This window comes from Cebidichthys violaceus, unplaced genomic scaffold (genome assembly GCF_023349555.1).
Source record: "Cebidichthys violaceus isolate CVI_PGR_0920_01 unplaced genomic scaffold, fCebVio1.0.p SCAF_6, whole genome shotgun sequence".
Classification (NCBI taxonomy): Eukaryota; Metazoa; Chordata; class Actinopteri; order Perciformes; family Stichaeidae; genus Cebidichthys; species Cebidichthys violaceus.
In genome coordinates, this window is record NW_027176816.1 from 5,420,655 (window position 1) to 5,442,561 (window position 21,907).

Sequence of the window (21,907 nt, forward strand, 5' to 3'; positions counted from 1 at the left end):
AGTTTTAGAGTGAGTTTCAGCTCATTGTCTGTCTGTCCAGCTGCAACGTTACTATTTTGGTTCATTCTCACGTCTGTAATAGCTTTGTTTTCAGCCAAACCCGGCAGCTGTTGTCAGTGAAAAAGCTCTAAAAACCCACTGTACACAACCTGCTCAGCACCAAAAACACAACCATGATGTTTTCCTAACCTAACCTTAACTTTTGCAGGAAAAGATCAGAAAGGTTTTTCTTTATTATTATTATTATTATCTTATTATGTATTTTTTCAACATGTATTTGTGACTATTTACAAATACAATATTTTGGGGTTTTAATTTGTTGTTTCTGACATTTGTGAAAAGAAAGCCAGCACATATCTGCTGACCACCAAGGCAACAGTTTAAGTATGGCTTTACAAAAAAATAAAGACCTAGTGAATTGTGTTCTCTATCATTAAGTTTCAGCTGGTTGTGTCTTCATGTTTATTTCATTGGACAAAATATGGAAAATAAGCCATGTGATGCAACTTTTCAGTATTGCTGAGGGGGACAAGCTGTGTTCAGTTTACTGTTGTGTTGTCAGACACGCCTGCCGTGGTACTTAATGTCATCGTGTTTTGTTGTGCTTTGAGAGGGAGGGAACTTGAGGACAACTCAAATTAATTAAATATGCTATATTGGCATGAATGTAACAAGGACAATTTTGTCAAAGCGTCAAGTAATAACGACAAGTCTGGGGAGAAAAAGAAGATAAACTTAACTGATGGTTGTTGCAACATTTCTCTGGGCTGCACAAGTGGAGAACAGACCCAAGTCAGCCTGTTTTTAAATCTGCAGTTTATTTTTTGCCTAAATGATGAGATTAAATAATAGAAATGCTGGTTAGTTAAAATAATGTTCCAATTACAAGACCCTTTTGTAAAGCCAAGGAAAAAAAAGCTTCAAAGGTGAAGGCATATTGCAGTACATTCTTAGCTGTACTGAGCTCGGAATAAACCATTAAATATGCGTCGTCACGACACACCATTAATTAAGTGCGTCGTAACGAGTGCCATGCTTGCTCTTCCTCTTCCTTCTTGTGTTTTTACCCTGCTGGTCTCAAAGGTTATAATAACAGGGTTATAATTAGTGTGTGAGAGGAGTCAAGCTTCTCCGGAGGTTGCCATTGATCAGTCTAGTCGTCCAAACAACACACCTACACACAATATGAGAGACACAGCATAGGACGTACAATGCCAATATTAATTCATATCCAAAAGTAATTCATGGTAAAACAAAAAAAGAAATAAAGTCCTTCCACCTTGAATACCTTTACTTATATCTCTAAAAAGAAAGGGAGAAATATTTGTTTCCTGTACTTGTTATGTATTTTTAACCTTTCAAGAAAAACTACGTAGACATGAAGTGGCAGTAGATGAGAAGAGAGGTGGGATGGAGTTGTAGAGATGCAGAAAGCTTTCAGGGAGAACAGAAAACAGGGTTGAGGAGAAAAAAGACAGTAGTGGTCGAGTGTGTGTGCGTCCCTTTCTCTCAATGCTAATTTTCTTGGCAGGCTCTTAAACAGAATTTTAATTTGCTCAGTGTTTACGATTCATAACAAATGGTGCCATCTCAGAGGCCAATGTAATCTAATTATTAACACAAATGCATGGACGTACATGCACTGATAAGCACACACACACACACATGCACTGAGAATCGTACATTGTAATCTAATTCATTTGGCAGTCTGAAGTGAATTTCCATTTCAAAATATGCTCTTTGTGAAAAGAACACGTTGGGCCTTGGGGAAATACTTAAATATGTATACATACTAAATATGTGATTAATATAGTGCATCTATACGCACCATGGATACATTTTGTAATTTGAAGCATCATTTTCACTGTCAGTTATTTAGGACTGGGCCACAAGTTCAGGTAATTGTTTAGACATATTAGACACAAAAGTGCTTAAACAACAAATAATAACTTAAATGGGTGATTTAGTTAATGAAGTCTTCAAAAGTATGACTCATTCTCTTGTCATCAGAGCAACCAGCACCTACACAAAACAAACAAAAACCCGAGGATGCATTTATCTCAGTGATAAGTCCATTCATACATCATGCCAATACTGTAATCAGACCCACTACAGGACTGTCAGCTCCTGTAGCTACTTTACCAACATGCTCTCTTGGTGTTGAGTGTGCATCTACAGAGATTTAATGTGTTTGTTTCTATAAAGAGCCAACTTGAACTGTGAAGACTTTGTACAATCAGTACAGAATGCATTCATTGTCTACAATCCCATGACACTGTCACCTCCACGATAGCTGCTTTTGTTTCCACAGCAGTAATCTTAGGTACTGGCTGCTTTGTACGCTCAACATAATAAAGCAATGTATTAAATAATGAGGAATCCACACATGACATCCATTCTCATCCATTCTCATGAAACACATGACCAAAACGTTTCTTCACCTTCCTACAGAGAGTGCTCATAACACTTAAACATCTGTCACATCTGTCTCAGGCGCCATCTGCATAACTGCCCATAGACATGAATCACACAAAAGAATAACGATGTCTTAATATGACTCTTTGTGGCTTTTCAACATATTCTGGAGGAAATAGATCAATGGACTGTGCTCATTCATAGAGTCATTTGTAGATGTTTGTGATGCTCAGGAGGTGTTCTTCTTAGTTTTGCAGCTGTTTCTTCTGCTATGGATGTGCGTGGCAGAAACTCTCTCTGGATGGTGTCGCATCAGCCGACAGTTTGGGTGTAAACGTACAGAACATTTTGGGGATTTTCTTCCTTATTTTTTCAATCCAACTGGTGGGAGAAAACACAACAAGGAGAGGAGCAGGCTGCTGGCACAGCTGTGACACAAAGATAGGCTTAGTACCTGGTCAGTCCAGAAAGTGGTACAGCATAATTCATAGAAACATTCTCACCAAATATGTAGAACCGTCAGCTCGGTGTCATAGTGGGAACTTGCAGGCTGTCCAGTTTCTACCATTAGTTGTGGCTACTTTTGGATATGAAGAGGAAAGCTCTAGTGGTGAGGCTTCTCATTTGGCAGAGGAGGGTTATGCAGTAAAGGTGGATGGTGCAACATGTGTGTGTGTGTGTGTGTGTGTGTGTGTGTGTGTGTGTGTGTGTGTGTGTGCGTGTGTGTGTGAATCTCTCTCCCCCGGAGAGAGAGAGGACCCCAGTGGTGGGAATGCCACTTAAAAGAAGTACCCCACTGGGACCAAGAGAGCTATCTTGGAGCTTTGTGTGTGTCAGCGAAACCACAAACAAACACGCACACACACACACACACACACACGCACACGCACACGCACACACACACACACAGAGGGCATTCTGTCCATCTGTTAGTCTGACAGTAGCATGGCATCTTTAGCAAATGGGGTTAACAGCCACTGCTGTGTTAAGAGAGGCAGGGATAACAAGTTCCCATGCCATGGAGCGAGATGGAAGGGAGCTCAGAAAGAGGAGGGGGAGAAGGGGGAACACACAGAAAGTGTTAAAATTCTCTGATTTAGGGCTTGTGATTGAGGATAATGGTTTGCTACCCTGCTGAGTTTGCTGTGCAGAGCTAAGAGCAAGAGAGAGCGGAGGAAAAAATGGGGTGCTGGAGTGGCTAAGAGAGATTGCGAAAGGAGCGGTCATTTATGAAATGGCAGTGAGGGGAGATAGATGGAGAAGATGAGGAGGAGAATGGAGGAGAGCAGAAATGGTTAGATGAAGTGATAGAGAGATTGCAAAGTAAGATAGGCGCCAATTATGTAAAAGAAAGAGGGTTGCAGTCGCACCTATTAAAAATGGATGTTTTTTTAAGTGTAGTTTAGCATCATTACTCTTTCTCTCTCTATCTCTGTCTCTCTCTCTCTCTCTCTCTCTCTCTCTCTCACACACACACACACACACACACACACACACACACACACACACACACACACACACACACACACACACACACACAGCAAGTTAGTCAATGGTGAGTATTTATTTCTCTGGAGATTGTAACACCTCTGCATGTTTACATCCTTTTATTTGTACGTAAACAAATGCACACAGCGTGATAAATATAACAGCTTTGTGAGCGTGTATTCTGTATGCTGCGTGTGTACGTGTCATGTGGTGAGTAATGCCTAATTTAGCTGAGTATTTATCAGAGTTTATTGGAGTCTGTGACTCCCTGCCTGACTCACTATCTGGCAGATTGGTAATTATTAACATCTTAGCACAACACAGCCTCAAACTGGCTGTCTTAAGAGAGCACACTAAACACTGTTTTCCTGTGAGTACGAATCAATTTCCCTGTCATATCGTTTATGTATTTTACCCTAAAATCCCTTCATGCTCCATGTAAAAGAGTCCATTTTTTGATATCACAAATATAAAATCCAACGAACATAAAGCCATAATATAAGTCCTTCAGGTCCACCAAGCTAACCAACAAAAGCAGCAGTAACATGTGTAACAGCTGGTGCATTTGGGTGTTTACTACAACAATGAAAACACCAGCAGCACTCTCTGCACTGCAAGAAGCTGAGGGTAGAATCCTGACCATGGCATGATGCTGGTAAACATTTCCTTCCTGTTTTTCCACTTTCTCTGTAAGTGAGGATGATGAAGGAGGGGAGTGCTCTTCAACAAAAGAGTCAAAAGAAAACATCAGAGTCCATGTTTTCTGCTTTTGCCTGGTAACGTTTTCACCCACCTCTTCTTTCTGTTGTGGGAACATGTCAGACCAAGAAGAAACATTACAGTCTGAAATTATGAGCTGTCTCCATTATGCCCTCGATCATGTTATTACACGAAAATACTTAAAATGCACCGTAAAAAATAATCAACATGTTAGACATTTATATATATATATATATTTATATATATATGTTTTTGGATTGTTGAAAAATAGCACGTATTGAGATTAATGTTGAGGCAGCGTACATGAGCTCACACTAAGAGCTTAACAGAAGCAAATACTGCCAGATTTCCTTTTATCAAATGTGAAATCAGTATTGTTTAAAAAAAAAAGCCTTTTTCGACACATTGAGTCCTGCATTCTTTAACAAAATCCATCGTCCCCAGAATGTTTTTTTTTTTAAGATTTTCATAGTTTAAAGGTTGATTTGGAGGATTAAAACCACAACCAGACCTCAGACAGGATGATTACAGTGCCACTGTGCATTTTGTTAAAAAAAAAACATGAATAGCAGAAATCACAGTGATTATAATAATCAAACAGTTTTGGTCATTGGGGCTTCAGCGCTCAATTTACCACTTCTTTAGTTTTTTTGTCTGTGATTTTAAACTATTACTGCCACTTGGCAGCAGTAATGGTTTAAAAGTTGTCAAATGAACTTTATACAGTATTACCTTGAACAGGCAACGATTCAGCTGACAACTACAGTATGCGTTAACTAAAGCACGACAGCCTGTTTTAGACATTTGCATATCAAGCAGTGCCAAAATAATCACTCAACCATTCTGTCATATGGATCCAGCTCATATTTAGTTCACCATGTGGTCCATATTGAAGAAATGGTTTGCCATCTATTAACATTAATTTGCTTAATCGAGCGTCAATGAAGTTTTACATCCTTCCACTGAAGTCCTCACACCCCCATCTCCTCATTATTCCTCTATGCTCAGCTCAGTGCTCCGCCGCTCTTACTAATGCTGAGTCAATTACTACTGCAGGTGCTGAGCCTCAAAAAGGGCTGTGAGGTGTGTGTGTGTGTGTGTGTGTGTGTGTGTTGATGGGGGTTGGGGTAAGGTGTTTACTCTTTATGTGTTGATTTTCCTGAGCTGAGTGTCGAGCAACAAGATTATCAAACTTTAGATATAAAGAGGGAGAAGGCAAAAGGCAAAATGAGAGGTATTAGTATCAAACAAAACTAAAACTCAAAACTAAAGCCCAATAGTAATCTTTAGAGGCTGCATTATCAGACCAGGGCATGACAGTGTTGGATGGCATGAATGGCATACTATTGATTTGGATATTCTTCCAGCTTTGCGACAAAAGGAGATAGAAATGTCAAAGTGATCTCAAGAAATCTGCACATTCAAAAAGGTTCTCCTTCTGGGGGAAGCCAAATGTAATCAGCTTGCTACATTGTTCAAAATCTAGTTTGCGAGCAATTATTTGGGGTTGAAATTAGAAATGTTGGTTTGAGAGTGGCACAAAGGATAAGCCAGAGTATCATCAAAGTAACTACAATTCATTCTCTGGGGGAGAGAAACAAACTGGCCATTAACTTGTCATATGTACCAACTTGATAATTTGACCTGAAGTAAATATCATGCAAAACCAAAAATGGACAGAGATCTTGTGCGGATCATAAAAGTGTGACCTGATGTGAATAGAAAATAAGTTGCCACTACGGTGAGGAAATACAGATGACCATGTGACCTGAGGCGAGTCAGAGGAAAGCTGCGGAGAGGTGATCGTCTCACTGCAGGACTCATTCTCTTCTCATTAATATTGACACCAAATTTTGTGGTAATTCGTGTGATGAGATATCTTTCTGTGGACCAAAGTGTTGGACTGATGGACAGACAGATGGACAGATCAATCCACCATCATCACAATCCACTGCTAGCAGATCAAATGGAGAAATAAGAGGGCCTGAAAGGAGGATGAGAGGCAGACACACAGTGGGTGGGATATTAGACTGTGCTTTTCACTGAGATGTTAATTGGACTGGGCTTTGCAGGATTGCTGCTTTGTCTTTTTCTCATTAACGGAGCAAATTAAGAACTTTTCAAATCTCTGTTAGCCTGTTTAACATATTCACACTCTGTCTTTCAGTTTTGCACGCCTCACTTTTAAATACTCTTTGGACTGAGCAGAGTCTTTGTTTTCTGCCTTGGTTTTCATTGCCACGCAGTGTGCACCCTTTGTTGTATTATGGGCAGACTCTTTTGTAATGGAAATAGCAGCAACTTCCAACAACTGTGTAAAAAAAATCAAAAAGCACACATCAGACTTTGACTTTTACAACCATAAGACTATACAAACATGCACACGTACGCTCACAAACACAAACAACGCCACAAATGCAACACAATGCAAAGGCAAGCGTAGCTGTAACAGTATATGTGGTAGGTACATCGTAACAAATTGGCATGCGCACACACACACACACACACACACACACACACACACACACACACACACACACACACACACAGTATTCCTGCACACAGTGCTCTTGACAAAGCGTATTGTTTGTCCTTGACATTTTAAAGTATTTGATGAAAGGCTGGTATGAAAGGGCCATGTGTTGACATCATCACAAATCTTCAAAAGTGATTTCTTTGTTCCTTCTCTTAGTGGACTCAAGGGACTTCTGTGCTCTGGCTGGACTTATTGTTAATTAACCACACAGTTGTGTGATTGAAGTGTGTGTATACATACATGTGCACATAAAGAGGTAGCTATAGAAGAAGTGAAGGGGCTTCCTACATCTACCCTTCATTATTATTAAAGCTAATTCTCTCTTGGAATAGCTATATCGTACAATCAGATCCGTGTATTGGATACAAACATTGGTTGTTTTTCTCTCTCTTTCAATTACCAAGTTTTTATTCCCTGTGTATTACAGAAGGGCCACAAGAGACTTAACATGCATTTTTCATACAGATCCTCTTAGTGAAGGAGCAGCTGTGGCTCAGCAGCCATGCAGTAAGAAACTGGAGCTTCCAGATTTGCTATGTTTGTGTGCCGCGATGTGCGAGTGTCTGTAAGCCAAATATGTATTTTTACATGGGTGCATGGTTTGATTTGTGCCCACGTCAGTGCGTAAATAAAGACTCTTAATTTGATAGTTCTGATTATAAACTGCTCTTTTGTGGCTTGCGGCTATCTGATAATGGTCTCATAATCATGAATTGCTCTTTCATTCTGTTTCATTATTCAGTCTGATATCATGTTCATGTTGCCATTTTTTGTTTGGCAAAGGGATGGCTGTTTTGTCTGAGTCCTTTGGCCGTGACTTACACATCTGTTCTGTCAAAAATGAATTTAAGTGTTATTATTTGTGTAGGTTTAATTATTACAACCTGTATAGATGAATTGGTCTACAGGTGCCACCATTATGTGAAAATGTTTCTGTTGCTGTGTTTCTGGGTCATGCGCAGGTTGATAATCACACCAACAAAGTTCTGACCGTCTTGGTTGTTTTTTACTTGGGCAGCGATTCATTGGTCTGGAACCAAGTTAGTCTTCTAACAAAATGTCTGTCCTCTCCTTCTGTCTGCACACTTAATGTTAATGTTTGATGCAAGATCGCTTGTTGGGTTAAACACTAGTGTAAATGAGCCTGGTGCACTGAACACAGTGTCTCTCTCTCTATATATATTTCAGTGCATGTGAAGGCAGGGACGTGCGAGGTGATCGCTGCCCATCGCTGCTGCAACAAGAACAAGATCGAGGAGAGATCTCAGACTGTCAAATGCTCCTGCTTCCCTGGACAGGTCGCTGGCACCACCCGGGCCATGCCCTCCTGTGTTGATGGTATGTACTACCTTTTGTGTGCACGCATTTGCACGCTCCCGCATCAGAACCACATCTGGTTTTTAATGGTGTGATAAAATGCCTTTTAAAATGTTTTAATGTGGATTAATACCTTTTCAGTGTATGATGATGGAGTATGGTGTTAATTCAGGCAGAACACTATTTTGCTCGATTGGTTTGTAATTCTGTGACGTGGATTACCCGATTGGTGCCTACTAGGGGTGTAAAGCTGAACAGTTAAGTATTGAAAATTCAATACACGTTCTTTTGCCATCCGACAAGCAGTTCTGATGGAGTGAACTGGCCCTTTAACTCCTGGTTATTGAAGCCATGACAGGCTGTTTTTCACGGACATGCGCCGACACAGTGTAAATACCAAATTCAGGAGGATGCCCTTGACCCAGGTAAACAAGTTAGCAGCATTTTAGAGGAAAAATCTGAAAATCTCATTCATGCAGGTGCATAGCATGGCCATTATAACCTGATTTTATTCACCTTTACTCTCCTGATATGCTCCCAACCTCCTCATGTGCTTCATCTTTTGGTATTCCTTATCTAATGTACATGTATGTGTTTGTTAGGGAACTGATGGACTAGCTCTGACAGCGTTGTTGCTGTCTGAATTCTTTAAAAGCTCACTCAAAGAGCAGAACCTTTTCTGCCACATCTAATATTACAACCATTTGCTATAAATGTTCAATTCCGTCACGCAAGTGTCTCTGACTGGAATATCATTTATACTGTCTGGCCGGTCCTGACGCAATAATCCTCACAAATGTGGCACTCAAAATCATAGCTCAGTGTTATTTGACCCAGAGTTTCAGTATGAAATGTTTTATTACGTCATGCTGCATACATTTGTCCATTTTAAACATTTGCTCTGGTGTGTGCTACTCCCCTCTGAAACTTATGAAAATTGATAAATGACTGGCGTAAACTTTGACAGTGAATACACAGATGTCAATACTCTCTTGGCAGTATTTTGTGTGTACTGGTAGACAAAATACTGGTTGGCAGTGTCCTTGTAGCCACTGAACAGAAGAAGTGCATGGAGCCAGATGGCAACTGTCAATCTGAAAATGTAAACAATTTTTTCAAAATGGCCATCAGGGAGCGAGTCATTGTATCAAATCAATGAGAAAATAACCCTAATTCTCAATTGATTTATTACCCCAGTAAACATTGTAAACATCGGTTTATAGTCTCAATTGCTAGTTTCAAGTCCTCTTCAGTACAGCATGATGTTCATTTAGTAAATTATGGTCTCATTTACAGATTAACAGACCAACTAGACCATAAAGCAGGTTATGCTTTAGGGCATAGCTACCTTGTGATTGACAGGCCGCTATCAGATTTGTCAGTGTTGTCGTCTAATAACTTTAACCTGTTTCAGTTCATGACAGTTCATTGTAACATTTGGTCGCATAAAAATGTCTTATTCATCCTATAGTTGTGCTTAGCTCCACCCTCTCGTGTCACTTCTTGTTGCTAAAAAACAAGATAACGACAGACCAAGATGAATGATGATGATGATAAAATATATGGAACAGAATCAGACAAACCACAACTTTACTCCCACTTTTCTGTCCAACGTTGTTGTTGAGGAATTCAGAGGAATTAGAAAGATAATAGATGGTTACATTACACACACAAACAATTCAAAAATAATGTAATGCTTACTCCAGCCATTACCCGAATACACAGTAACGATTTTAAAAACCTGAATCTGAACTATTCTAACAATAAAAGTATTCTGTGCTTTACAACCGAGCAAATAATGCCAATGACATACAAATTTAATAGAACACATTCTAATATAACAGAATGACTTCATAACTGAGAGGCAGAATAGGGAAAATGCTCCATGAGGAGAAATTCAGGTGTTCCTGCTGTTATATTGACCACTTTAGTCAATTTTATGTGAACATAAACAGACCACCAACATGAATCCTGCAGAAAATATAAGAATCTTCAGGAACTGTTATCTTTCTGGAGCTGCTTTGCTGACAATGAATGAAGGGTTGATTCTGCAGCCCCAAATGTGTATCTGTGCTTTTAAACAGAAATGAGCTTTGTTTCACAGTAGTGCTGACAATTATTCTAGGCTAGAAAATGGACCCATATCCCCGGAAAGTCCCTGTGGCTACTGTTCCTGTGTCCACAAAACCAGTGTCCTGCGTTTCCTGCAGCGTAAGAGAAACACTTTAAGAAATCACAGACTGCAGTCTCTCCGGCTCTCTTGTTCCTTGCCATTGGATTTCATGCGAAAACTCTAAATCGTATGAAAGGTATTTAAAGTCAACAAATGAGGAAATGCAACTTTAATTTTGTTTAATGTGCTGCTGCCTGTGTTATTAAGCAGGCTTTTCCTGGTGGAATACAGTTTAAATAAAAATATAAAAATAACAATTGGATTAACTACATCTAGATTTTTTGAATTCACAGTTTCTTAAAGCACGTCACATGTAGCTCACCAGGTGAACACATTAACAATATATGTGACAACCATTGGTATATTATGTGTTAATGTGGTGGAAGAAGTATTCACATCATTTACTTTAGTAAAAGTAGTGATACCATAGAAATACTAAACTGCAAGTGAAATTTAGGTACAAACGTATTTTCAGCAAAATGTAGCCAAGTATCAAAAGTAAAAGTCTGCGTTATATTAGTGGTATATCGGTGGTATATCATTATACTTGACCATTAATATTGATGCCTTATGTAAAAAGCATTTTAGAGTTATAGCTGGTATTAGTTATAGTTATTAGTTATAGTTATAGCTGGTAGTTATAGCTAAGTTACAGTTTTTATATACTACGAGGTAGTGCTGGGCGGTATACCGGTTTTAATTTCCCCTATGATATGAATTGCATAGCCGGAACAACTGCTGTAACTCTTCAACAGGCAGCAAAATATATTGTTCGCGCGAAGGGCTCTACTGTCGGAGCTAACGCCAGTTGTGTATTGAGAGGGACCCCTAAGTTATGGTTATAACTTTATAACACAACAATTAATAACCCACAACTCTTTAACAGGGCAACACCACGGCACACAACAGTCTGTGACACATAAACAACAAGTAACACTAATTATTGTAATAACATTTATAAAAAGTACACCGCCAAACGGCGTGCTGGGTACAGCTCGCTAGCTAGCCCGTTAGCTAGTCTGTTAACAGCTGGGAGAGACTCCGTCGCTACAGTAACGTTACATTAAAGAACAGAAAAGAGCGATGCAGGATGAACAAAGAGAGACCGGAGATGCACCAATACCATGTGTGTCCAAGAGAGGAGCTGTGTCTGCTGTTTGGAAGTTTCGGGCCCGCTATAGACAGTTGAGAAAGACCAGTTCAGAGCAATGATTAAAACACTGGATTCAAGGTATGTCTTACCGGGCGAAAATACTTCAGCCAAACTGCGATCCCAACATTATACGACCAACACCGAAGCAGACTGGAAGCAGAGCTACGTACAGTCGCCCACTTTTCTACAACAGTGTAGGTCAGTTTATAGTGTTCATACAACTATCTTAAAATTGTAAAACTTTAAGTTCTATTTTTACTAAGTTGCAGTTTGCACAATACAAATTGTTTACATTCTGCAAAAGTTTCATACATTCTGATTCCTTCATATATTGTAACATTTTGTGGGGCCAAGCAAACCCTCTATAATCAAAGCCTTTATACATGACGACATTAAAATGTTTTTATATTCTATGTACTCCTGACAGTAGAATAAGCCACTATAAACCTATATAAAAACACAGTCAAGGGAGGAAAAAAAGACAGCGATATACCTTGAAACCGCCAGAATCTTAAAAAATACCGTGATACAAATTTTTGGTCATACCGCCCAGCACTCCTTTGGGGTAGTTCAATCTATAACACAGCATCATATTTTATATACTGATCACATGTTTTGTTTGAAAAATCTTGATCTGAAAAGTAACTGCAACTGTCAGATAAATGTCGTGGAGTTGAAGTATAAGGTAGCATTAAATGAAAATACTCAAGGAAATAACAATTAACTCAAAATTGTACTTACAGTACAGTACTTGAGTAAATGTACTAAGTTGCATTCCACCACTGCTTAATATTAGTAGTATGAGGGAATCATTTCTAACGCGAGTGAGTGCTCACAACTCTATCCACTTAGAGAGGGTTTACAAACCATAAAACTCTTAAATTGCCTGAGGATATGACATCAATATTGAGCTGACACAAATTCTGACAGACCACATAATGATGACTTGATGAAAGTCGGCCTGAGCTTTGTATACTGAAACTTCTCTGCTCAAAGCGGTTATCTGCAATATCTCATTACTAAGAAATCCCCTGAATATTCCTCAGACGCTACTGCAAAGTTGGACTGTTCAAGAAAAGTATCTCAAAGTGTCTCTAATCTCCTGGGAATTATGTCACCGAGTACAGGCTGTTTTCTGAGTATGTATTTCGTTTCTAAATTGGAGTGGCAATTACTGAAATCTTTCTAATGCATTTCTTTGCCATAAAACCTTGAATTGCAGCTGTGTTTGAAAGGTGATGTGTCTTTACCGTCTTGCCTTAAGTTCTTAAGCCACTTTAGACGCGTACTAAACCAGCAAAATGTTGCAGAAAGTAATGTGCAGGTGTTTTTAATTGAATTATTTTCTTTAGATGACCAACATGTAACTCCAGACTAAAGACACTATATTTGGACCAACATGTCAAATCAGTTGAGCCAATTTACTGTATATTTTCAGGCTGGTGGGTGCAAATGAGAACTCATCAGTGATTGTCCCTGAATTTATACATCAAAATGTAGTTTTACACATTCAAATATTAAACATGACAGTAGTACAACTTCGAATTTTCAACAAGCATGACATCATTTTTATGAATTTATTTTTAAGAGATTATTTAAATAATAAATAATCTCTTAATTCAAACACACACATTCAATTAAATTCAATTTATTTGTGTATAGCCCAAAATGGAACCTTCACATCGGAACAGGAAAAACTCCTCCAAAAAAAACCTTTAACTGGGAGAAAAGAGGAAGAAGCCTAAGAGAGATCAACAGAGGAGGGATCCCTCTCCCAGGATGGACAGAAGTGCAATAGACATCATGTGTACAGAATGAACAACATACCAGAGTTGGTGGGTTGAGTGTGCTTTATTTAGGGTAGGGGCGTAGGGTTAGGGTTGGGTGTGAGTTAGTTATTCTATCTTTGTGAGGACTAGTTTGAGTTTTACACCTTAAAAGTGAAATCACTTCACTTCACAAGTGTAGAATCAAGTCTTAACCCTTAGCATTGAAATAGGGAGCCGGGCGTTAGAAGAGTTTGTGGTACCATTTTTTCTTCTTCTTCTGCTTGTTGGTGATCTGGCTCTGAAGATCTTTTTCTGTGGCCTGGAGGGAAGACTTCTCCTGCTGCCAAAGGAAACGTTCAGTTTCTAACAGATCTTCTGTCTTTTTGATCCTGTTTGTCTCCGCTCTCTGTTCCTTCAGCTGGGCTTGGGAGGTCTGGTCCCTTTTGAACATCTGCGTAGCTTCCTCCTCCAATGTTTGAAGAGTAACTATGTTCTTCAGCTGGGCATGATCGAGGTCCCTGCAGGTTTTTTCCAGGTGTGTCGTGAGGGATAACTGTTCCTCAAAACGGAGATGCTCCATTTCTAACAGATCCATCTTTTGCTGTTCAAGTTCAGCCACACAGGAGGCTCTGGTCTCCTGCAGCAGGGAGGCTTTCTCCTGCTCCATGGTCAGCTGCAAACTTCTTGTTCTCCTTTGTCTGCATCTCCAGGTGGGTCGACCTGGCTTTCTGCCACTGGTCACGTTCAGTCTTTAGCTCCTGCTGGGTCACCATCAGAGCAGTCTGGAGCTTTTGAGTCTTCATCTTCTGCTGTTCACCTTGAGCCACACAGGAGGCTTTGGTCTCCTGCAGCAGGGAGGCTTTCTCCTGGTCCCACTGGAGACGGTCAGCTGCAAACTTCTTCTTCTCCTTTATCTGCATCTCCAGGTGGGTCTGCCTGGTTTTCCTACACTGGCCACATTCAGCATACAGCTCCTGCTGGGTCTCCTTCAGAGCAGTCTTTACAGAGCTGAGCATTTTCTCCATCTTTTGCTGTTACAAGTTCAGCCACACAGGAGGCTCTGGTCTTTTGGAGCAGGGAGGCTTTCTCCTGGTCCCACTGGAGATGGTCAGTCTTCATCTTCAGGCTCTGCCGAAGGTCCTTTGGAAGCAACGTCGCGACGAAGCCAGACGTATTTCACAATCAGCGCAACTATGCTAACCGGCGCCAAAGCCGCTAGCTCGTGCTAAATCACATAGCAGGCCATTCTGCATCCTCGGACACATGCTAACCTAAATTCACCAACCTCTCAAATATAATTGTCAAAAGAACCATATCCATCTTCGTAAAACAAATAATTCTAAAATAACATATTACTTAAGATGGCAAATGATTGGACTTACCTTAAAACTTGGTCCTGCTCGGTCGGTCAGAATCTGATCAGAATGCCAAGTCCACGCTCAGAGTCACGTGTCACGTCGGCGAAGTGACGTTTCCTTACGCAGAGCGTCATTTTGGGATTCAGTCAAGTAAAGTTTACTTGATTTGTTTACATTCAGGTTATACTAAAGCATATACGTAATGTTTAAGTATTTGAATGAATAAAGTTTGAGTGTTCTTGATGTGTCTGGTCTTTCGAAGCCTTTTCCCGTTTTGTCTTTCCTAAAGAAACTTCATCAATTAATTTCTATCTGATTTGACATGTTGAGAACAAATTTACTTTTAACCCTAAAAGATTACATCATGTCCCAGCTGTCTCACGCATATCTTGCCTCCAGTTTTGTCATTTTCTTCTACATGAATTGAAAATGTAAATGGTCCTTTCTGTGCTGATTAAACCCATAAGAATCTAGTGCCCATGCATACATTAAACAACCAATGTATTAAAAAGCGAAATGAGACCCCGTGCAATGGAATCAGACTCAGCAAATAACTCATGACATACATGGAGCATGTGATTTAAACTGAAGCTGCCGCTCCACTGAAGAGATGAAAAAGTTGTAGTCGACTAATTGAGTAGTAGATTGACAGACAAATAACTATGGAACAACCATTTTAATCAATTAATCGTTAAAGTAATTTGTCATGCCAAAATGGCAGAAAACAGCCACTTAAATAAAGAGATTTTCTGCTTGTCACTGTTTTATATCAAATTAAACCAGACATGCATCAATACTGATAGTGGATATCATTATAATACTGACTCAAACCGCTGGATTGAGTATCAGTGACAATATGCCAATCTGGTATCAGATACCATTATTCTAATAAATAACAATTCAGTACATTTGTATTTATTTGTTATTTTTGTTTTACAGATTTAGGAAAGTAGTTTTTAAATCAAGCCTGATGTTGCCTTACACATCTACTGACGCTAGTCTCATCTACAGAGTGGGGCATGCGGCTTATTAATTAAACACTGGTATCAGATTGGTACTTGGAATCAGCAAATACCCAAAGCCCAAGTATCACTTTCAGTACCGGGGTTGCATAAGTCGGATTGGTGCATCGCTATATTAATTAAACTGAAATCAATCATGAAAATGATCATTGATTGCAGCTCTACTACCAACTGTTTATCTTGATGCGCCCAACTCCTAATATATGCAGCCGTAGTGGATGGAAACACACATTTTGTTGAAATTCCCAAATACACAGTTTTGAAACACCCACAAACATCGAGTCCCATCTTTACCAAACTAAATATTTTCCTCCCTCTTCTTTCCCCCCCCCAGCCTCCATTGTAGCTCAGAAGTGGTGGTGTCAGATGCAGCCGTGTATGGATGGTGAAGAGTGTAAGGTTCTCCCAGACCTCACAGGATGGAGCTGCAGCACAGGCAACAAAGTCAAGACCACAAAGGTTGGTGGTGAACCTCTGTAATATCTCAAATTATCTCTCTCACACACACAAACACTCCTCTCATCTCTCACCCACATACATGCATGCACATACAAAGTCAAACCCACCACCAAGTGACCCACTTCCACCTGTTGACCTGAATCCTGTCTCCATGCCCTACTCTTCTCTCTTTTACCCTCCACATCATTATGTTTCTCACCCAATTTATCTCTCTTTACTTTCTCATCCTGCCCATGTTGGATCTAACATCACACAGTCTCTGAAGAAAAAACAAGGCCAACAGGAACAAGGAAAATAGAACACACATACACATACACACACACACACACACACACATACACACACACACACACACACACACACAGGCAGAGAGAACATCACAATTCCCTTCACTCCCACTTGCCCTGCTTCCTGGCATCTGACTGGCATGCCATCTGACTTGATGCAAAAACAACTCACCAAGTGGATACCAGAGTGGTAATTGTCCTCACACAGTATGTGTATGTTTGGGAATGTGTGTGTTCTTACTTGTGCTTTCACAATTTTCAAGTACCGTCCATTTGTCTGTCTTTATGCGTGTGTGTGTGTGTGTGTGTGTGTGTGTGTGTGTGTGTGTGTGTGTGTGTGTGTGTGTGTGTAAGTGTGGATGTACATTAGCCTTGGCACCTGTTGGCTTCACCTCAGTGACTTGACATGAGCAGACTCTCGGCTGCCTGTTATGGGAGGGAATTTGTTCGGACTCACCTCTTGTCACTGTATGCTTCTGTTTCTAACCTCCATCCTTCTTTCTGCCTTCTCATCTTCCATTATTCATGGCGGGTGCAGACCTTTGTTTTCTGCCTAAATAATTGATCGAAGGCGTGGTCAGTGGAGAGTGCATCTCCTTGGGAGAAAGAGACGGATAAGTAAAGCACAAGACACGCGCAGGCTCCTCTCTCTTTCCCACTCTCTCTTTCTTGAAAGTCCTATACACCTGGTTGATTAAGAATTCCTTCCCTGCTTTTTCCTCTGCTCACCTCTCACCTAGCAAAGTGGATCTCACACCCTCAAGTTACACTCTTTCCTTCTCAACAGCCCCTTCTCACTCTGAAATACTTTTCCACTGTGCTGGCCCCAGCTCAAATTTGTGTTAGCCTCTTCATAAGTGTTACTGAACTTTCCACATTCACTTCTCAGATCACAGTGTGATAAAGAGACAAAGACACGGAAATAGAAAAAGACAGAGTGGTCTTGGAGTGTGCAACGGATATAATTGAAGAAAGAGGCAGACGAGGGTTGATCAGATATGAAGATGATGTAATTTCTGAATATGTGAGTGTGCCGTTCTGAAGTTGATTCGTATATCAGATCTCATGCATTTAGTTTTATAAAATTCAAAGTGGGCATTCATAATTTCGTGAACGAGATCAAAGCCAACCAGATTCAGCCAAGCATCGCTTTATCATCGACTCTGTCGTAGTTTGAAAGAGCACAAATATTTGCTGTCTCTTGCATTCAGGTCTTTGATCAATGATCTGTGTGAGTGTGTGACTGTTGTGTTGGTGTGTGTGTGTGTGTGTGTGTGTGTGTGTGTGTGTGTGTGTGTGTGTGTGTGTGTGTGTGTACACACTATGTGAACGTTTTAGCTGATGTGTTTGCCTGATGATGAAAAGAGTGATTTTTTTTCTCCTCTGGTGTGGTACGTTGAGGTCAAGATGCGCAGGCATCCAGATCAATAGCATCGAACGCTCTCTTATAGTCCCATTAAGACCCGCTCGTAAATTGAAATTGACGATAGAGTGAGAGAGAACGAGGATATGAGAGAGAGAGAGAGAGAGAGAGAGAGAGAGAGAGAGAGAGAGAGAGAGAGAGAGAGAGAGCAGTAAGAAAGGAAGAAAGAGGCAAGGGGAGATGGATGAGAAAGAAAAAATAACACATGGAGGCAGAGGTGAAAGGAAGATAAAAGAATATTGGAACTGGTCAGCTGACAAGGAGCTTATGCTTGTGTGTCTGGGTACACTGAGCAGGCAAGAACACAAAAGAGGGTTTGGCACTCTGCATCCTTTCCTCCATCCATTCCTGGCTGGGAGCAGATGAGAGGAGGAGAGGAGGAGGGCAGAGGGAGGAGAGAGGGAGGGGATGGAAGACAGCTCGATCAATGCCAAATAATATCATATGGATGAGCAGACAGACACGGCCGGGCTGCCAAGCCACTGAGCTGTCATACACTGCAAGGCATGCGTGTGTCATTTGCGTACAGTCGATGCACCCGCAGCGACACATTAACAAAGAAATGACATAGTGTTTCACTTCCTATATAGAAAACTTACTTTAGGCAACATATTCTGAAAGCACCTTCGATAGAAACGATACAAACAGTAAATCAAGACCCGTGTAAAGGTATTTGATGCAGCTTTTAGATTATTGAAAATGATAAATAATGGCTTTTCTGAATCTAACTTTGTGTGACTAAGTGAGTCAAAAAGAGTAAAATGTAGGACTGTAGGGCACATCTGCCTTTTGGCCATCTAAGCAGTTATAGCAGTTATAGCTTGTGAAATATACAAGAGAAACCGTGGCACTCATGGGCCTGAAAAGACCTATAGATATGATACTTGAGCACTGCTTGCGTTTTTTTGTAAACTGAGATCTAACTACCTATATCCGCTTTCTAATTGGGCGGAGAAACTGCCACCTACAGGCATATTTAAACAGGCAAGGGGATGAACACCTAAAGGGACCTTGAAACACCTTAAAGCATGGAAGCTACAGAGAGGTGCGTGTGTATAGTGAACTGGCGTGACAACAAACACCTGCAGTCTCTTTGATCAGGCACAGCAGTAGATGCCTGAAGGCAATGAGATCCGGGCCCAGGAAAGGTGGCCTGAAGCCATAGGAGGCAGATACAGTAGAACAGCTTGGAGCTAACGCTCCTCTGAGCTCTCTCAGTGATGGCTGGCCTTCACACTTTGTTAGCTGGCACCAGGGTCGGACAAAAGACTGAAGTCCCTCGGCAGAAAATACAGAGGGGATAGCGTGTGTTGGAGCTAACAGGGGAAGCCACTGGGGAAACACAGTGAGAAAGAAAAGGCATGCAGAAAAACACAGTATAAACTTGGGGAGACTGGTCTACTACATGCCCAAGCACTGGCAGTTACACAGCAATTTGTGTCTGTTAGCTCGTTGGCCGGTTGAAAATGTCTCCTAATAGCTTGAAATAAACCAAAAGTGAGTCCATGAGCAAAGAAAATGGAAAGATGGATAGACGAGATAAAGAGACCATGTGATTAGAGCAGCCGTCTCGACAAACAGACAAAATTACATGGCAGCGGGCCAGACGCTGAGAGGGGAGACACTGTGGGCCATAACTCAAGCTGTGTCTAGTTTAGTCTCTTGCCAGGAGAGAAAGGACAGCGTTCTAGCCACGATGTCGGCGCTCCACCAACATGAATCACCAAAATAGCAGACCGTGCACCATGTCACTGCATCATTTCATATGTTCTACTGAAATTGGCTTTCTGTTTCAGGCTTCATCCCAACTCGTTTTTTCAGGACTATTTTGAGTGACCCACTTTCTTTTCTCCCTGTTTCAGGTGACCCGATAGTGCTGCCCGTCTCAAGGAGAGCAGAAAAAGGCGTTGGAGTTACTTAAATAGCACAATGGACCTATCGGTGGTGGGGAAACGCACTCAGACAGACTTCTATGAGGAACCAGTAATTGTTTCATTTTTCTGAGGATATCCAAGATGTGGAGGCTGAAGAGACAGGACTCTAACACCGTCTTCCATCAACTTAAACACAACTGAGTGTCCTTGGTCCTTTACCGCACAGGACCGCATCACCCACAATCCTTTACTGCTTCTACAAACAACAACTTCAACCAAGTGAACTATGACCTAAACAGCACTTGATTAAATGACAAAAAACGACTTTCTTTTCAACAACCTGTATTCTTCATCTCTCTTCTATGGCTTAGTTGTGTTCCATACGCATACTGGGAATAAAGGGGATCTGGACTTTAGACGACTATCCTGCATTATAAACGTCACTACAAAAATGGGGGGTGGAATCCAGATCTCATGTAGTCGGGATGACACGTTTAAATTTAACTGTGCCACATATGACACACCTGATGCTGTCAAAGTGTTTCTCAGATCTGAAACTAAACCTTTACTTTTGCTCAGATCTCACCTCCATAAGAGTATTTTACCTTGAATAGTTTGTGGCTTACCACATGCCATTTTTTAAAATGGGGAGACAGTTTGTCAGTCTTCTTTTTTCTTTTGTTTTTTGACAAAGGACAAAATCCTTTCAGGGTGAGGTTAGACTAATACCAAGTAGATGTTATGAAATATTGAAACATGTAAACGTGTAAAAAATGGTCCATGGAATCAACGGGGCTAAAAATAAAGTGACGCTCTAATGGTTTTAATATCTGTGTTTTTGAACGCCTGTTAACCGCTATTGAGTACATGTGTCAGTATTATATGAAATGAATAAAACCTTTCAAAAGAAAACATGAATCTCTGCATTTAGTCTTAGCCCTGAATATTTATGTTTGTGAAGATTCAACCAACGGTTAGATGCTTGGAGCTATAAGCATTATTTATAAGTGTGAGTTGTTTTCCAAGAAACCTCGAGGCATTAGGAAACTCAAAATCATGAATCGTAACTACTGGTGTTATTGTGTAGGCTCCAAGAAATGTCATCAATAACTGGTAATTGCTTTCCTGTTATTATTCTTATTAAATTATATCATCCTTAGTTCCTGCTTCAAACAAACAGCTCTGAACACAACCAACTGTTCTGTAACAGACGGAAAAAGCTCTAATTATTGAATGCTGTTCTTCCTTTGCTGAGCTCTGTGTAGTCGACATTGGAGGGACTGTTACAGGAGAAAGTTTTCATCCCAGAAATCTCATGCAGTTGTCTAAGGAAAAGGAAAACTGTATGCTGCACATTCCAGGCAGTACTCACAACACAGCCTGGACTGGTAAACAAGATGTAGGGCAGGACGTCATGGCTCTATGTTTGGCATTTTATGGGGCTTCATTAACAGGTGAGTTTTTTTAAACACTTACTGTGAATTGGCAATGATACTATTACCAATGAGTGGTGTCACGATTCTCCAAATCCACCATTCCATTTTCAATTTAAACATCTTTTTTTCCAGACGGGTGTGTCTTTGTTAGACTATCGAGTCTTGATTCATAAAGATCAACAGATCATTGGTTTTATGCCCTGACATCTGTCCTCGACATTTTTTAATTCTTCTTTAATTAAAAAGATAGGCAACATGGTATCAAGCGTGACAAAACTGCTATTTTTTGGGGAGAATGTATAACAATAAGGACGTATGGGCTTATTTAGGTTATACGATTAAAAGGTAATATCAATGACTTATTTCAGCTGTCAATTGAAAACTAATCTGTTTTCCGTCAACTCCGGCAGTGGCCATGTTGTCTCGCAGAGCCGCAGCAGGTTACTGGTAAGCTACACTGTGTTTCCTTTGAAGTGT

The 21,907-nt window shown here is 40.5% G+C and overlaps 1 protein-coding gene across 1 annotated transcript in view; it reads left to right on the forward strand.

Moving 5' to 3' along the window:
* Positions 1–20,894, forward strand: part of LOC137889298 (chemokine-like protein TAFA-2) — a 71,503-nt gene extending 50,609 nt beyond the window's left edge. The window contains exons 3-5 of the mRNA XM_068733086.1: positions 8,348–8,497; positions 16,286–16,410; positions 19,983–20,894. Of these exons, the coding sequence (XP_068589187.1) occupies positions 8,348–8,497; positions 16,286–16,410; positions 19,983–19,994 (287 nt within the window). The 3' untranslated portion in view covers positions 19,995–20,894. The remainder of the gene's footprint in view (positions 1–8,347; positions 8,498–16,285; positions 16,411–19,982) is intronic.
* The last annotated feature ends 1,013 nt before the right edge of the window (positions 20,895–21,907 follow it).